This window comes from Scomber scombrus, chromosome 5 (genome assembly GCF_963691925.1).
Source record: "Scomber scombrus chromosome 5, fScoSco1.1, whole genome shotgun sequence".
NCBI lineage: Eukaryota > Metazoa > Chordata > Actinopteri > Scombriformes > Scombridae > Scomber > Scomber scombrus.
Window position 1 is genome coordinate 27,826,348 of NC_084974.1, and position 18,133 is coordinate 27,844,480.

Sequence of the window (18,133 nt, forward strand, 5' to 3'; positions counted from 1 at the left end):
GTGTCCAATCTCAGACTTGAAGTAAGCACAGACAGGTGTGCACTTTTAAAATATTTACTATATACACGGTCGCCCATAAAGTTGGAATTATTTTGTTTTCAGACACATTCCTTTTTTTATTTTCTATTTATACACATCAGTAATCACCTTTGACCAGATGCAATGAGATTGATCAATACAATTTTGAGAATATATACACTTTATCTATCAAAAATAAATCACATTGTCGCAATCATTTCATGGAAAGAGGTAAAAAATATTTTATTCCAACTTTATGGGCGACCGTGTTCACATTTAATCTGCATCTTGAAGTCCTTGACACTATTCTTTATGCAAGAGAAATAAAAACAGTCTTCTAGTGTCAAACTCTGCACATACACCATTCTGCACAGTGATTCCAAACATCCAAATGAAGTAACAACCCTTTTTGAGTGTTGTTACTTGTAGGGAAACCATTTTACAATACATATTGTATTTTTTTAAATTTCTAGAAGTTTGGAGAAATGTGTCAAGGCCAATAAGCTGCCCCTTCATTCACCAGAATGCTCTTCAACTCTGATCAAAGTGCCCCGAAAGTTACAGTGTATACCAAAAATATGTTTCAAAACACAACAAACTCTTTACTTCGTATTCTTGGCTCCTGTGCTCCAGCATCCAGTGTAGATAAAAGTTTATTATATATTCATCATAATAAAAATACCTATACGTTACTGTGAGATATATACAGTAAATGCCTGGCCACCCCCCGCCCCCGAGTTATCTAATAATAAAAGTGCAAGACCTCCTCCACCTCTTTCCTGGATCTATAGGGACACAGCACATGCTTTCCTGTTCTCCTTTGTGCAGCTCAGACTGCACAAAGGTCCACCAATCTATAAATATACCAACAAAAGAGTTTAAAATAAAACAAAATATAACAATGTTAGTGTTTTTTTAGTTTTTTTTACGAGTTCTCTTTATTGCATTTTCCATTGCATCCAATACCTAATCACATGTTTACTCTTCATTCAACAAAGTGCATTGGTTAGACAGCAGCATTGGCAGACATCGTTGTCGTGGTGGTGGAGTAGTTTACAGTCTTACAGTCTGTGTGCATATTTCTTTCTCATGTAGCCATTAGATGTCTTAGTTTACATTTACAAATTCAGTTGCTATAGGGATGTTTTGTACTCATCAAGGCACAACATTGGTAAAACTGACACAAAAAAACAGAATAATTCACTCACTACAAAGTGAGTTATGAAACTTGGACACTGACAGAGAGACTACGAGCTAAGCCAAGTTTGCGTTTTGACAACTTTGCTGCCTCTTTGTGTTACAAAACTAGAATTTCTAAAAGTAAAACATGAAAAATATGTTTGAGTTTAACATATTCATTTGTCCTAAAGCATGTCTCAACACGCAAAATATAAAAATTAAGTCATAATTGCAGTCAAAAGGGAGAGGGAAGGGGCAGCAAATGCGGGTTAGGACACAGATTTGGCGGCGTCTTCAAGCACATGACCAGCAATTTCCAGTGGGGTCCAGTGTGGCCGTGGGGAAGAGTGAGGGGTCTGAGGGGGTCAAGCGTCAGGGGTCAGGAGGAGACGGCACGGGAGGCTCCTTCAGGCACGAACACAAGACAAACAGAAAAAAAAAAATAAGGTCACACATTTCCCGGTTGTCTGTGATGGCTGAGGCACCCACTGCCACCACCACCACCACCACTACCACTGCTCTGCCCATGCCACCCAGCGTGCCCGCTTCTCCGGAGGCACATCTGAAGCTCACTTAGCAGCTTCCTCTAACAAGGCGTGACAGGGGCTTGCAGGGGTTGGGAGACTGCTAAGGGAAGAGGGAAGAAAAGCATTGCCTATTCCTTCAAAGCCTGCTCTGTGGTTCTCCCTGGACCCACACATTTCCTGCAGTGGGTCATAGATGCCTGACATGCCAAAGAGGGACTACAAGACAGGCTTTGACGATTAGGGTTTTTACCATTATCGTCATCAGCATCACTGCCTCAGAGGAACAAAAAAATAAATAAAATAAAATTGTGTGATGTTTTCGTTACGGCTCCAGACAGTCCCCAGGCACTCTTTGTGCTAACTGCATTTTTTTGCAGATAAAGACAGTGGTGGTAGTATAGCATATATCTATGGGGGGCAGTCCCTGGTAAATAAGTTGCTGCATTAGTTTGTTTCCTCTTACTGAACACCTTCAGGTGCATGGCAACAGGAAACAAAAGCAACTCCATGCACACACCAAGGTGAAGCAAGGAGACTATCAGTGGTAGTGTATGAGATTTATGCTTTTCATGTAAAAGGAATAACTATAATATTGCAGCGAATGCTATACCATTGCTTCATAGGTTCAATATATAATGTAGATAAAACGGAGAGTCTGAGTAATTGGGTTATTATACAGTGGCTTTTCGATTTGATAGCAGGGTCAAAGAGGCACACAAAAGCAAATCACTCTGCTGAATACATGTTTATCTAGGTAATCAATCTGGTTGCATGAATGCCAAATATAAAAGCAGCACCGGTGGGGGACCTACAGTATTCAAGCTGCGGTGATGTTTGCTATTGATCCACATGAGGTTTTACTGCCATCCAGTGGTAGAGCGGAAACATTGAAACAAAGCAGCGGAAAAAAGTGTAACATTTTACCTGGATGGTAATAAGCTGACATCAACGTCGCCTGGCGTTAACTACTCAGCTGCTGCTTCCTCCTGTTAAAAGAAGAAAAATAATAATAACTGATATGTCTCATATTGCTCTTCACCAAGATTGCTAATTTCAAAACAAAAGTCCTTAATAGGTCTAAACTATCAAGATGTTCTACTTATGTGTGTTTGTGTTCCACACAGGAAGAATTTTTGCAGGCAGGTCAAACACAGACAGCAGTATGAACAGACCAACATGGATTTTAAGTCATTGCTGTCATACTACCTGTGTTTCTTCCAAGTCTTCTTCTTCTTCCTTTGACACATCAAAAAAAGAAAGAGAAACAAGGGGGGTTGTGAAGTCATGGTCCAAATGGCAGGAAGGTGAGAGGCCTTCACATGTTTGTGATTGAGGTGTTGGTGGGTTAAAAATGGAGGAGCAGTAATTCGAGAAAGGGGCAGTGGATAGCAATAAAAACAGGGCCGAGAGCCACTAAAGAGACTAATCACCGGCAGATTTCTATATATCCTGAGATGACATGTTGAGTGAGACAAGAGCGGTACTTAAGACGGCGCACCATATAAGATGATGTCTAATAGCCTAAATTTTAAAGGACCAGTGTGTAAGATTTACTGGCATCTAGCGATGAGGTTGCAGATTGTAACCAACTGAATACACCCTCCCCCTTCCAGGCAAGTAGTAGAATCCATGATAACATAACAAAAACACAACAATTCATATTTTTAGGCGATTATACACTAATTAAAACATACTTATGAACATTATATTGCATGTCTGCCCAGTCTATTCTACTAGATGCCACTAAATTCTACACACTGCACCTTTAACTTATTACACAACTTACTAAAGTGTCATGACTGGGGCTGCACTGACGGGCAGTTCCTTGTTAGTACAGTTTGATGCCTGCCTTCTCGAAGTAAACAACAAGCATCGTTATATAATATTGATAATGACATCATTATCTATATTTCATGTATACTATTTACTTAAAGGCCACAAACACTTGATTCCAGTATCTTGTACAATGTAATATTGTAAGAACCCAAAAACACACACATCTAAACAACCTGGAAACAAACTAAGCAGCAGTTCATAATCCAGTGAGACATCCAAGGTAACAAAAAACAAAAAACAGTAACAGTATTGCCCAATAACAAGAAGTGCTCCATCTCATCAATCCATCCTCTTCAGAACTTGTCATATCCATTTTGTTTTAAAGTGCTCTTGGCAAAAAAAAGAAACAAAGGCCATGCCTTCTTAAAAAAGACAGGCATGTCCCCTCTGTGCAACATAACCAGACTGAAAACAATTTGTGCTTGTGTGCACACAGGCAGGTTTGAACAGCAAAGCAATGCTTTTCACCTGTTCTTAAGGCATCAAAACAGAAAGCAACAATGTCTTGGCAAACTCATTGAACATGCCCACTATAACACTGGGCTAACAACAAATACTGTGTGATTTCATCTCTGAAGTAATGCTCATCAACAAAAATCATTCCCACATTGTGCAGTTGAATGCATGATGCAAGACTGCGTTGGGGGAAGACAGAAGAAAAGTTTGCATTAACCTGCACATACAGTCAAGCATCAAGACCCCAAGAGGATTCACACCACGCAAAGCACGGACCAAGACTACAATCTAAATATACCTCTTGCACTTCAGCCTCTTCTTCTTCCTATGGAAGATGAAATCAGGGAGTGTTGAATATATGGATACATGTCAAAAAAAAGGAAAATTACAAACATTATGGTTCTTTATGACTGGCATTTTTGTTACCTCACCAAATTCACCTATGGTTTAATTAAACTATTGTCATATTTATCATGCTGCACACCATCAGGCATCTCCATGGAAAAGAATCTACATATTCATGCAGCACACAGAGAGAAAGAGAGAGAAGGAGGGAGGACAGTGAAACCCTCTAAAGAGTCTAAAAACACAATACGCCACAATTGCCAATCACAGGAAACTACCTCACTGCCTTGTTGATCTTGCTCCTGCAACAAAGGTAGGACAAGGACAAAAGAGATAGAATGGTAGAGAGGAAAGCGACAAAGCAAAGCGTTGAAGCATTTTTAAAAAGGAGATCAGGCAGAGAGTTGGAATGTCTCAGAGAAGCAGAAGCCCTTTTCACACAGTGCTCAGGACAGAGATGTCTAAACTTACAACTGCGATTGTGTTGAACACAGGAAAATGTTGCTTTGGGGTTGGGTTTAGCCCAAACTCTCAAGATAAATTACTCTGAAGTTAAGCAGTGCTGTGTGAAAAGTAGCTGGATTGATCTTTGACTGAGGCTTAACTCAGCAACTTGCAGCTCTGTCCTTCAAGAAACTGTGAGGAGTGTCGTGTGTGTGTGTGTGTGTGTGTGTGTGTGTGTGTGTGTGTGTGTGTGTGTGTGTGTGTGTGTGTGTGTGTGTGTGTGTGTGTGTGTGTGTGTGTGTGTGTGTGTGTGTGTGTGTGTGTGTGTGTGTGTGAATGCAAGCAGGGATGCAGAACACATGATGATATACTGTATATTAACTGCCAGCATAATAGAAGGTAGTATTAAACGCTGGCTTTTAAGTGTTACTTTACTGGTAATGATTCTTGTTTCTTATGACAATCACTGCAGGTCATACTGTAACTGAATCACTGCATATATGCGTGGAAAGAGACAACAAACAACTGAGGTTACGAGCAAAACCTCTTGGTATGGCCAGCAGTGTTGTCCTTTATCCTGCACTATGTTCTGACCACAAATGCCACACTACTTTTCCAGCAGTGTGATTGGTCCTTTTTGGCTTAAAAGTGTGGTAAACTGTGCAAATGCTCTGGAAACTGCTGGAATATCCTCAATAAGAAAAGGTGTACTGACTAGTGGAGGATGAAATTAAAGGAATGTTTGATATACTGGAAAAGGGAGCAAGAAAGTGAATGGTGATCCCAAAAAAATACAGACAAGACCAACTGAGGGACGCTAGGGGGCAGGTAAAAGGAAAGAAAAAATCACGTGAATCTACCTCAAGCTTTCGTAGCTCTTCTTCTTCCTAGAGGGGATAACAGATAGCAGGTCAGCAGGCTGTTTGGGGAGCAAGAGAGCACCACAGGCATGCGCTATAGAAGAGTCTACTGATTTAAAATGGAAACTATTGGGACAGTTGAGGTTGTCAGGAAGCAGCAACAGGACTAGGAAGAAATAAGGAACATGATGTTAGCAGAAAGAGAGGAAAACAAAATGTTGTTTTTTTTAATGGAGTAGAGTGATAAAGAGAATAGTCTTGAGTGAGTGAATTAAAGAGTCTACAGATGAGTGGGAATAGCAGAGCAAGACCCTTTCCCACCCCGACCAGCACAGCCTTCCCTGATCTCTGCACCACCAAACCCACACTCTTGATGACTACAGGGAGCAACCGTAGCAAGAGCAGATCACCGACGCACAGTTACCTCTGACTGCAAATCCTCTTCCTCCTGAAGGGGGGGGGGGGCAAACCAAGAGATGGACAAAGGGCAAAGAGGAAGGTCAAAGGCTATATAGCGCGTGCATGAGGAAGCAGTAAGACTTCTGTAATTGATGCATCTAAGTCTAAGTGTGCAACGAGTCAGGTAACTGGCATGAAATATGAATTGAGGAAACATGTAAGTTCTTAAATGCAGCCACCTGAAGTAGGAGATGGAGATTGATGTGTGTGGTGTGTCAGTTAGTCACTGAGAGTGGTGCATCAAAATATGAACTTGATTTAAAAAATGCACTCTTCACATAAATGTTTTTCAGTGAAAGCAAGCTGCCAAAGTCTTGAGTTAAAAGTAGATTTTAGCAGTTCTGAATGTGTTTATATATTTTTTATCAAATTTCTATAGTCATAGATATATTTGGCGTTGGTGTAAAGGCTGTTAAATGAGTTTGATTGGTTTATGACATGCATTCCCACAAGCGTCATTTTCTCTACAAATTGGCAGAAATAGGTTAAAAAGCGGACATGAAGGAGACTACAAAACTTTTTTAAGAAGTACACAAATCCCACATTGACATGAGCAGCTACTACAGCAGAGAAAGATGATTAGTTTGAAACAAAACCAAAAAAAATAGTTGAGGCAATGCACACCAAACACCTTTGTGCACAGACTGAGAGATGTCACCACCTGAATTTAAAGTCAAATTGTGTATGTGCTTTTGAATATGGCTAATTAACTTCTGGCTGAGATGCAGGACATATTTGATAAGCACTGAATAGACTGTGCATGGATTATCACATTCATGAGGGAAAAGCGATCCTGTATTTTAACATATTTAATATGGAAACTGAAAAATATATAGCATACTATCTGGACAGAAATATATGTTAAACTACTGAACATGGGACAGTAGTTAAACTTAAGCAAGCCTCGCCTGGCTTAACCTGCTCCTCTGTTGTCTCTGCCTTGTGTATTGTATGAAGAAGAGCCTTCATGAATAGAAATTCCATTTGAGGCTTTTAAAACTGTGAGGGTTAAGCTTTTGATGATCCGTCTGACCTCTATTTTGCAGTATTTGCTGGCATGTTGAGGAGAGATGCTTGTTGCATTACACAAGTAGATTTTTAGAGGTAAGAGACAGCCAACAGGTTGAGCTCATGTTAGTAATAATTTTCAAATCACTGGGAAGCAGACATGGCTGGGCAATGGTCAAAGATTGGTCAAAGCGCTGGAGGAACAAAATCACAGTTGTTTTAAGTGTTGACTTGATTTCAGTGTGACCACAAACTTTTGAGAAACATACCTGTTCTTCTTCCTCCTCTGCGTGGGCCTCCTAACAAACAAGAAAAGATAATATTAGAGATGGCAGACTGTGAATCTGGACAACAGAGAAGAGGCTTAACACACTTTGACCAGGACAGTTAATAGTGAACGGATATGCAGTGCAATGTGCATTACCAAAACCAGTGGCAACAGTGTCATCAACAGAGTACAAAGGGAGGTGACAAATGGAGAAAACAAAAAGAAACCCATAAAAAAGTTAAAGGAATGCAATATTTAAGAGGTTAATATCCAATGGTGCTGAAGGGACAAATAAGAACAATAAGCATAAATGTTGCACATTGTCGGTTAGAGGGAGAGACTTGACGGAGGAGATGCAGTACGAAGATGACAGGAACTTGAAAAGGAGGCAAACCCTTAATATGGGAGAAAAAGGACGACATTAAAGGGAAGGAGAAGATGCTGAGGGGAAAAAACAGAGCATTCCAGGAATGATGGGGAAGTGTCGGAAAAAAACAAACATTCAAAACATTGAAGGGATGGAGGAAGAGGCAAAACAACGACTTAAGGTTGGATTCTAGCGTTGGAAAAAAACAAACATTCAAAACATTGAAGGGATGGAGGAAGAGGCAAAACAACGACTTAAGGTTGGATTCTAGTGTCGGGAAAAAACAAACATTCAAAACATTTATGGGATGGAGGAAGAGGCAAAACGATGGCGGAAGGTTGGATTCGAGTTAAGTTGCATTTACTGTGTCCTCTGTGACCTCGTCTGTTTCTTCCACTGTTTCTTCCACTGCTTCTTCCTCCTCCTCCTCCTCCTCCTGCTCCTCCTCCTCCTCCTCCGCAGGTGCCTCGTCTCCTGCCGTTTCTCCTTCCGTGGCTTCACCTTCCGCTGTGTCTGCTTCTTCTTCTACCTCCTCCTCCTCCTCCTCGCCACCCTCACCCTCTACTTCATCAGCAGCCTGTTCCTGCTCCTCCTCTCCATGTGCATCCCCATTACGTTCTTCCTCTGGGACCTCCTTATTGTGAAGTGAAAACAACAACTGGTGATCAAGGTAAACAAATGAGGTTATTTAGCAGTGTTTCATACAGATGGTCGGCTGGAGAGATTCAGAAACATTTAACGTAGATGTAAGTCCTGGGAATTAAATGGAGGAGAGAGGAAGTAGTAGCAGTTTAGTAGTGTAGACTGTAGTGTCAGAAGTCATGATGAAACTCAAAACTTTGGAATAATGTGTTTTTTGAGTTGCCAATGAAGACAACATTTTTGTTATAGGTGAAATCAGTATTTATACCATGAACAGCAAGTATTGGGGTAAAAGACCTCCTGCCTGAAACAAACTGCAGCTAGTTCACTTAACTGAACTGAACTTATTTTGCACTTTGCTGCAGCACTACATTAGAGCTTTTTGGGATAATAAAGAGAAGTTCACAAGTTCAACTGTGCATAATTGTTGAGTTGGGTTTTTAGTTGTTTTTGAAGCATAAAATCTATAGGCTACCATCTTCTTCAGTTTCAGTTTAGTGATTCAGGATTTTTCAGCTATATCGATATTCTGTCATACAATAACCATAGTACATCAGTAAAATTAAATAAGTACAAAAATCCTGCTTATGTTCAACGTACTTATCTACTGAATATCAAGTACTAATAGAAATATCTCCTGTTAAAGAAGGTTAAAGCAGAACTTGTAAGAGAGATATTTGTAGAAGGTGAACTGAATGCATGTATGTACAAGCATATGTCAATGGGTAGCTCCAGGTTTGAGCTACGTTGCGAGCAGGGATTTTCTTTAGGAGGGGGAATTGTTAGAAAGTCACTGAAATCAAATCATAGTAAAGACACATTATGCTTTAGGAACAGAGCCGTGACAATGAAACTAAACATCACATTTCGCAATCCAAACCAAACATACTGCACCTAGTAAAGAACTAATTACACAAGTGATTGCAGGAACATGATGGACGCCATGACAGTCTGAACACAGCGGTTAGTGTGACAATGAAAAATCAGCGTATTCTGAACTAAAACCATGCAAAACACAAAAAGATTAGTCTGGACAGTGTGATGACTGGACACACAGGCCTAAAGGAAACAAAGAGTCTGTTCAAGTTAACAGGTATGGACAGGGTGAAATTGTTAGGTTGTACTCAGTAGGTGATTTCTTAATTTTTAACAGGGGGGATAGGCCAATAGGAAGGTAATCTTAGGACTGCAGGATTATCAAATGCTGATTATAATTTCGATTTAATAGAACTGCTATTAGGCTAAATATTTATTTTGTGTAGGCCTCTTTTACTGCATGTGGATATCAAGCATTTCAATCATGCTTATTTTTCAAAACCCACCATAGTTTTGATGGTATTAACTTTACCCTGAGTTATTTAACTGTAACAGCTGAGCATAGTGCGGTCAGTGTATGTGCTTCACTCCAAGGTTACACCAAACATCTATATTAAAAACTATACCTGTAGTCATGTCTCCCCTGATATATTTTATTACAGTGGTGGCTTGGTCTGTGTGTGTATTTTTAGCATTGATTTATCAATACACAGCACAGTTAGGCTACTGATATTTCAGAGCAATGGTCAGAGCCAAAGATTTTAACTAATGACTGTATATGTATGTCATGGCAGTTCCCCAAAAGTGAAGCCCACATTTCAATTGCCCCTGGTGACTGCAGTATAGATCATAAGTCCCATCCACTCAATGTTAGCAGATGGGGATGAGCTAAACTTTTTTTTTTTTAAACTCCCAAAGATGCTTTCTGTCATTTTAGGTAGTTCTCATCATGCTGAAGTTTGTTCAAGTGCTCAATTTTCTGATAAGTTTGTTTTTAATTCATTATTTGATGATATAAAAAAAAGTGAGTGTGACATCATGACAGACATCATCAAACGCTATCAAACCTCCGTCAGACTCTACTGCACAGACTCTGGCTCCAAATGACATTACGCAAGCAAGATGGCAGTTACCGGAAAGGAGATATGTTGGCTTCACTTTTGCATAGTGGTAGGAAGTGGAGACGCATACTAACACAAACCACATTTTGGTAATTTTGCTAACAAGGAGGATGGCATACCCCTCAAATCGCCTACTGGTTATAACAGATGTAAAACAAAAAGGGAAGACGCGGTTAAAGAAACAAAACATGGCGGGACACTAAAAGAAAGAACGGCATTACTGTGGATTCATCAACGTTTTCTTCTGCATTAGCTTCCTCAGTATGGGTCCCGTTCTCCACAATGTTTGCCATGTCAGCCTGTTGTGCTTCCTGTGTCAAGAAAATTATCCGGTTTAACAGAAATGTGACCAAATCAAGCCTTGAAATGAACTGTTTGGATCGCTGGCCAATATCACCTCTACAAGTTAAACTGAATATCCTTAAGCTGTTGTTGCTGTTACAAAGCATTTTATATTATGGATAAAACCCAATAAAAACAACTGAATAATAATAATAATAATGAATATCCTTAAGCCAAAAGGCTATTTTAACATATTTACTTGTAAAACTAACAATCATTTTGGAAAATTGTGGCTTTATTCCACTCTATTCAAATGGCTCAGTATAAACCTAAAATATTTTGGTGTACAAATGATCAAATACTGAAATGGTTGTTTGACTTTGATGTGTTTGTTAAAAGGACAAAAGAAGAAAAGATGGACTATTTAAGTAGTCTTTACTTTGATTTCTCTTTTCTAAGTTACAATGATGTATGTTTCATCTGTGATTTATGAATTTTGCTTTCTCACAGTTATGTGAGTCATGGAAACTAGAATAATTTTAATTTTGGTCCATATATAAAATAATAAAAACATAATCAGATATGCAGGTATTTGGCAGGTTGGTAACAGTTAATTTCAAGTCCTGTACAGTGTGACAATTGTTTATAGATATAATGAAGTCAGTGGATTGCAAAGCTTTTAATAGTTCTGCTGCCTTTGCAATATAGGATAATGCATTTATTTAAAAAACCAAGAGGTTAGGGATAAAGACATTTTGTTTCATTGTTTACAGAAAAAAGGAGATAATAGGCCTGACCTTTGACCCAGGAGGAGGGGGCAGCCCCAGGAAGGAATAAACAGCGTTGTCTTCCTTAGCATCGAAGAATGTTTCATAGTCCTGCACAAAAAATAAGAAAAAACTTCACATTTAATAGTCTTCTGAACATTTAAAGCTTGTGGCACTTATGAGCACGGGTTTTCAGTTAAATGACTTATGAAAATGTTTCTGTGTGCTCACTCCACAGTAGCTCTCTTCGTTGAAGATCTGTGGGGGCAGGGGGATGCCGTTGGTGGGCTTCTTCTCCTCAGGGACGTTCTGCCTCATCCACATGCGGTTGTCCTCACTACAGGCGATGTCCAGCTGAGTGTAGTCCACTTTAAGAGCCTCCAAGAAGCCGACCACATCTTGCTGCTTCTTCTTGATCTGGGGAGCAGGAACACGCGGGGATACGGCTGTCATTTATTACTTAAACAAAGAATGTGGCTCAGTGGTGCTCCTCTCAGGCGTGTGCACAAATTAAACATGACACAATAAACCCAAACAATTAGACTGTCTATCACAACAGACTGCTCATCTGGACTTTTAATGACCCTACTCTCCCTACTCTGCTGCTGAGGTTTCTTCTTTTTTTCCCTGTTAAAGGAGTTTTTACTCATCTGAATCGAGGGTCTAGGGACAGATTTTAAAGCTCCCTAGGGCAAATGTGTGATGTTGGATAGTGGGCTATGCAAATAAAACTGACTTGACTTAGTCATTTAATCAATAAGTCAATCAAATGAAAAATAATCATTAACAAATCTGATATTTTATTCATTATTTAACTAATTTATAAAGCACAAATAAAAAAAACATCTTCTGGTTCCAGCTTCTCACATGTGAAGATTGGCTGTTTTTCTCTGTATTACCTACAGTATTGACTTTGCTACATATAAATCGACCTGTGTGTGTGTAGATAGATAGATAGATAGATAGATAGATAGATAGATAGATAGATAGATAGATAGATAGATAGATAGATAGATAGATAGATGTAAACTTTATTGATCCCCTTGGGGAAATTTAGGGTCCAGCAGCTTAATTCACAAAGACATCAAAGAACAATATACTAAAACATTAAATACAAAATACAAAAAACTATTAAAAAAATACTAAATACTAAATACTAAATACTAAATACTAAAAACTAAAATACTAAAATAAGAACAACAAGGTCTGAGGATGAGGCTGTGTGATTAAGTGCAGAAATAAAATAAAAGTAAAAATAAACCTAAAAATATAGTGCAATATACAATTTAAAAGTGAATTTAGTGTGTGTGTGTGTGTGTGTGTGTGTGTGTGTGTGTGTGTGTGTGTGTGTGTGTGTGTGTGTGTGTGTGTGTGTGTGTGTGTGTGTGTGTCCCCCTTTCCCAGCATTAAATGTGTGGCAATAAAGCCTCCACAAACATGCAATGAGGTCCACTCAGAGGAATCAAACTCTGGTATTTTCACATGGACAACAGAGCTTTCCAACTGGGCCACCATGCCATCCCTGAACTGGCTCAAACTGCCTGTTCAGCTTTACAAAAGAAATAGATCTACAAGATGAATTCATTTTTTCCTGCTGTGGTTATCAACCCCCATCTTTGTTTTTGGACAGATTCAATGAATATCTCCCTGCGATCACTATCAGTGTGTTTCTGAGGGGTGAAACTGGGCTCTGGTCTATATCGGGGTCCGTCACATGAAAAACTTAGGGAGCCCCTTTTCTAGAAAACTCTTGCCTGTTGACTCACATCGACCGGCGCGCGATCATTTAAGTCTCAAAGCACTCCTCGAGCTCTTATTTAAACACACACCGAGTCATAAACATGCAAAATGCCAATAGACTTTATGTAAGCGAAATCAAAGGCGAGAGACGCTCATTTCGAGGTCTGTGCTGCGGCGCTCTTAAATCAATGTGGGTGAAAGTGTTGATCTATTGAAGGAGGGAAACCATTGATAGTTTTACTCTAAAGACAAATGAACCGCGTGGATTGGATGCTTACCGCTGTGGATCCCGATGAAGAGGCGAGAAACACTTTGATAACCATTTTGTTACAGTGTATTTTGGAGAGTATGCAACAAGTAGGCTCTTAAAGGAGAAGGCAGCCCCCTCTATTATTAGAGTGCACCGAGGACGGACACACACAGCACTGAGATCACACACACACACACACACACAAACACACACACACACACACACACACACTGGTGAGGTTATTTTGGTCTCCAGGCTCCATCAGTGCAGGATTGGTGGTCTGGCCCCTGGGGGCGCAGCACCGGTCAGACTGATTGGCAACTTCAGCTGTCAGTCGGCGCAGGGGACAGTGAAGTTAGTTTCCAGCTCCTTACTGAGTGCATATATGGACAGAAATAGCACTGACCAGCACTGTAGGCTGTAAGGCTTTGGATTCCAAGCGCAGGACCTCGGGCCTGTTAAGGGTCCTTAAAAATATAATAATAATTTATATATATATATATATATATATATATATATATATATATATATATATATATATATATATATATATATATATATATATATATATATGTAATAATAATTTCAAAAATGAGGAAATTGATCCAATAGGTGTTGGTGCGTATTTGGGACACAGTTTCACTCTCTTCTGTCGCTGCAACGTAAAATAGCCTACTTCTATAAATAAAATAAAAAAATATAAATAATATATTTTTTTTAATTATTATTTTTTTTATATATCGAATTCTTTAAAAAAGTTGCAAATATGTTTTCCTTTTCCAAAAAATCAGCTGCACATAAAATACATTTCAAATGCAATCATTTGCAATCATAGGCTACTATAGCTTATGAATGGTGGTTACCATGACAACCGCGAAATTGTCCGTTCCAAAAAAGGCCCCTGGCAACCGTTGGTAAGAGTAATTTATTGACTACATATTTTCAGCCTGGATTCAAAAGGATAACCCTGCATGTGTCTGTTCTTCAGTGGTGTGCAACAGGACAGAAAAGAGAACTGCCCTAAAAAAACAAGATTGTTTACAAGAAAAAGGTATGACGCTCTTACTTTTCAGGCTACACTAGTTAAATATGAAACGCTACGTTAAAATGGAGGACGGTTTATTAAAGATTAAGGGACCAAAAAGAAGTTATCAAACTTTTTAAGTTTTGGACAGATTTGTTTATGATCGAATGAGCAGCTCAATTTTTAGAGGCAGTTTTAATTACTTTATCCAAGTACTCATGCATGCCTATATTTTTTCCTTGTTTTTACTTCTGTTTGTCAGAGTGAAAAAGCCTGAGAGGAAGTGATGTGTGTGAGGCAGCAGAGTCTGATGCAGGCCTTTGCTCACAAGGGGGGTTATGGTGATGCTGTGAGCTGCAGCACGGACACCTCCCGGTGGTCCTCTCCCTCCAGACTGTTCTGTGACTCTAATTCTCCACACTACTCTTCTGAGTTTGAAGACCAAACTGACTCATGTGCATACAAGACCCCAGGAGCCAAGTCACCAGACAAGTGCCAAGAATTAAAACCATCTGGAAGAACAAAAGGCATTTTATTAAACTATGATTTAAAACATGTGATTTGGTTTTAAATCAAATAAAGTTGCAGTTCCTTTGCTAATATGTATGCAAACATGTAAGAAGTATCATGTGAAACCACTTTTTGTCTGTTCAGCTAAAAAAGCACAAAAGGCCCCCAAGCAGAAGACAAACCACACTACAAACCATCAACTGCCAAAGTTGACTCCGATCAAGCCCCTGCACGTGTCAAAGCCAAGGATCCAGTCTGCCAACTTAAACTGCATCAGTGAGCTGAAGAGCCAGGTGTGGGATCTGCAGCATCAGCTGAGTGAGGCCAAGACAGAAAACAAACTGCTGAACAGGCTCCAGCACCGCCACACGGTGGCACTGCAGCATTTCCAAGACTCAGAGGGCAGCGTTTCACAGGTTGGTGTCTGAAATGCTTAGTCAGATGTGAATCATTGCCACATCACCATGTGCACAAGATGTTCAGAGACAAAAACCCTGCTTTAGGGGGGTACTCATCCTTTAAAGTTGCCACGCTTTTATCTGTGTAAACAATGCTTTCTACAACTCTCTTTCAAAAGCTATTCACTGATTTGGACCAGGAATGATTGAAATAATCTTTCCCAGAATTTCATGCTTTTGAGTGTAGTTCTACACTCACTCAACTAATGTCTGCTTAATTTCTTCACACTAACGTCCAGATGTAGCAGCAAATCAAATATTTCAAATCATTTCTCACATTTGCCCCCCCTTATTCCCAGATCCAAACCAAGCACAACAAAGAGGTCCGAGCCCTGCAGGGGTTGCTTCGTGAGACCCGCACATGCCGTGACAACCTGGCGAGACAGTTACAGGCCACGGAAAACAAGTTGTTAAATGCTACGGCCAGTCTGCAGCGTATGCAACTGCTCAACCAGGATCACAACCTGCTGGAGAGGGAAGAACTCAGCCTCAGGTTGGCCAAGGCCACTGCCAAGCTGGAGGAGAAGGACAAGAGGATACTGGTATGGAGCAGCAGGGGAGGGGGGTGTCTGGTACTGTTCAAGTGAGGGCGAGTCTAGTGTCACAGCCTAAATGTAGATTATGTTATCAGTTAGAGGTGTGAACAGGAAAAACATTGATTGTGATTTTACTTCTTTATCTCTAGGACTTAGAGAAGAATCTTGAGTTGTGCCAAGCCTCATCCAATCACCAAATAACCACTGAACATAGAAAGACCAGCGAGGCGAGAAAGATGTCTGGCTATCTGCAAGAGCAGATATATCAATTAACTATTGAAATCAAAGTAAGTTGAAAAAAGCTGTTTTCTAGTCATTGTTGTGACAGTGAAGACAGACAGCTCACATGGACTATTATCCATCACATCTGTTATATTTCAGATTCACCTATATACATCTTCAAAGTACTGTCTGTATATACTGCTATATATACTTTGTGTAAACTATTCATGTTTTAATGTAAACTAACATTCTAACATACGTACAATCATGAACCTTATTATCATTGCAATGTCCATCTGACTTTCACTGATGTACAGTGTACTATAGCATACTAACATCACTGAACACTCAATACTCAGAAAAAATGATATTATAGTTATGGTTGCATCTCTAGTCTTTATTCTATTTGTATGTATTATACTTGTTATATTTGAGTTGATTTAGTTATTGCATGTATTTATTTTAACCTTTAATTGTTTTTGTGTAGGTTTCATTTACCCATCTCACTGTTTTTGTATTTTTACTTATATCCAGTGGCTCCTGTAACACTGTAATTTCCCTTTGGGATTAACAAAGTATTCCATCCATCCATCCATCCATCCATCCATCCATCCATCTATCCATCCATCCATCTATCTATCTATGCTAACATATAGATTATTGAGCATGCTTGTATCGTCTAAAATAGTAGCAGTGCATTTGTTGTTTTGATGTCCTATCTACAGGCAGTGATTACCAGTGATACTCAGTAAACTGAATCTTACTAATTGATGCTCCACATAAGCATTTTATAAGAACATGTTTTAATATATAATTTATATGTGTCATTTTCATAAATTATGTTAGTTGTTAAAAAGAAATGTCTGGTGTTTAATTTCCTTCACACAGCATAGAAAGAGAGAGCTGGAAACACACAATATTTACTCCCACAGACTTCTAAAAAGGTCTAACCAAAAAGGTAAAGCTGACTCAGTTTGACAGTATCTAATTTGTTGTCACTTGTCGTGGATGTTGTCTGAAACTCATTTCTGATTTACAGGAAGGGAAAGTAAGATGGTTCAAACAGATGAATTAGTCCTTATCCCCACTGAGGCTGCGAGGCTTTTGAAGTTACAGTATTCTGAGACTGAAGAGAGGCTGGAAGAGCAGGAGAGCCCCGTGAACACGGTACAGGATTTAAATAATCTAAACATGTAAATGTAAGGCCGCATTTTAATCCACTCCATACATTTATAAAGCCTACATGTTGATTAATGATAAATATAGGCCATTTTATTTATTTAAACTTATTTTTACACTATAATTTTATACCCTCCTTTTTTTACTTTTAGCTATGATAGGCTACTAACAAAGCCTGTGTATTCATTTCAGTGTGGTTACAATCATTTTCCTGTGCAGGAGTCTTTTACTATCGGATATCTGGAGTCAGAGGTTTCAGTTAATATCACGTCAGAAGAAAATCACGTAGAGGAAACTGAGACTGAGAGATGTTCAGGTGAGCACTACATGCCACATTACACAAAAAAAATCAAAGTTGTATTTATCCTACTTGTTCAAGAAAACACAAAGGAACAAACTTAGACCTATGTGCTTAAGAATGGAGCTTAATATTACCAAAATATTTGTTGTCAGATTCTGTTGAGCAGAACAGTTGCTCAGAAGAAAACCCAGAGCGTCAAACTGAGGAACACATCCCACAGGAGTTAGAAGAAGAGCACCCAAAGGAACATGAAAGCCAGGTGTCCGGCATTTTTGAGGAAACTCTGAATACAACTGAACCTAAAGGCAATGGGTACAAGCGGTCCAAAACCAAATGCAACTACACTTTCATACAAACTATTGAGAACCTGCACAACAGAAAACCCGCCTGCAGCAGTGTAGACACACCAGTGTGAAAGCTCCCACAGCCAGATGAGGGTGAGGGGGGTTGGAGACCCTCAACACACGGATTTGTGAACCTACCGGCTGGGAAATCCAGGAGAGATGGAGTAGGCGTCC

The 18,133-nt window shown here is 39.4% G+C and overlaps 2 protein-coding genes across 8 annotated transcripts; one reads left to right on the forward strand and one right to left on the reverse strand.

The window, feature by feature from the left end:
* Positions 1–922: 922 nt before the first annotated feature.
* On the reverse strand, positions 923–13,506 carry sh3bgr (SH3 domain binding glutamate-rich protein). 7 transcript variants are annotated; one of them, XM_062419813.1, is made up of 10 exons: positions 13,414–13,506; positions 11,627–11,812; positions 11,426–11,506; positions 10,568–10,657; positions 7,402–7,431; positions 6,090–6,113; positions 5,666–5,692; positions 4,315–4,341; positions 2,649–2,710; positions 923–1,602 (listed from the first exon to the last, which is right to left on the reverse strand). In XM_062419813.1, exons 1-9 carry the CDS (start codon positions 13,456–13,458, stop codon positions 2,690–2,692), a joined length of 531 nt encoding a protein of 176 aa, XP_062275797.1. In that variant the 5' UTR covers positions 13,459–13,506; the 3' UTR covers positions 923–1,602; positions 2,649–2,689. The 7 variants fall into 7 exon arrangements, with proteins under 7 accessions (XP_062275797.1, XP_062275801.1, XP_062275798.1 ...); XM_062419817.1 differs by lacking the exon at positions 10,568–10,657; XM_062419814.1 differs by lacking the exon at positions 6,090–6,113.
* A 1,189-nt stretch (positions 13,507–14,695) lies between these two features.
* LOC133981030 (lebercilin-like protein) lies at positions 14,696–18,030 on the forward strand. Its single transcript, XM_062419917.1, has 8 exons — positions 14,696–14,936; positions 15,064–15,335; positions 15,677–15,919; positions 16,063–16,200; positions 17,024–17,093; positions 17,175–17,302; positions 17,534–17,630; positions 17,768–18,030. The coding sequence occupies exons 1-8, from the start codon at positions 14,696–14,698 to the stop codon at positions 18,028–18,030; spliced, it is 1,452 nt and encodes a 483-aa protein (XP_062275901.1).
* Positions 18,031–18,133: the final 103 nt, after the last annotated feature.

What these genes read in the sequence shown, in the direction of transcription:
- sh3bgr (XM_062419813.1), bottom strand. Translation starts at nt 13,458, where the DNA reads ATGGTTATCAAAGTGTTTCTCGCCTCTTCATCGGGATCCACAGCG. An exon ending in AAAACGTTGATGAATCCACA is followed by an intron (nt 7,432 to 10,567) that starts GTAATGCCGTTC and finishes CTTGTTTGTTAG; the next exon opens with GAGGCCCACGCAGAGGAGGA. An exon ending in AAGAGGATTTGCAGTCAGAG is followed by an intron (nt 5,693 to 6,089) that starts GTAACTGTGCGT and finishes TATCCCCTCTAG; the next exon opens with GAAGAAGAAGAGCTACGAAA.
- LOC133981030 (XM_062419917.1), top strand. Translation starts at nt 14,696, where the DNA reads ATGTGTGTGAGGCAGCAGAGTCTGATGCAGGCCTTTGCTCACAAGGGG. An exon ending in AAAAAGGTCTAACCAAAAAG is followed by an intron (nt 17,094 to 17,174) that starts GTAAAGCTGACT and finishes TCTGATTTACAG; the next exon opens with GAAGGGAAAGTAAGATGGTT. An exon ending in TGAGACTGAGAGATGTTCAG is followed by an intron (nt 17,631 to 17,767) that starts GTGAGCACTACA and finishes ATTTGTTGTCAG; the next exon opens with ATTCTGTTGAGCAGAACAGT.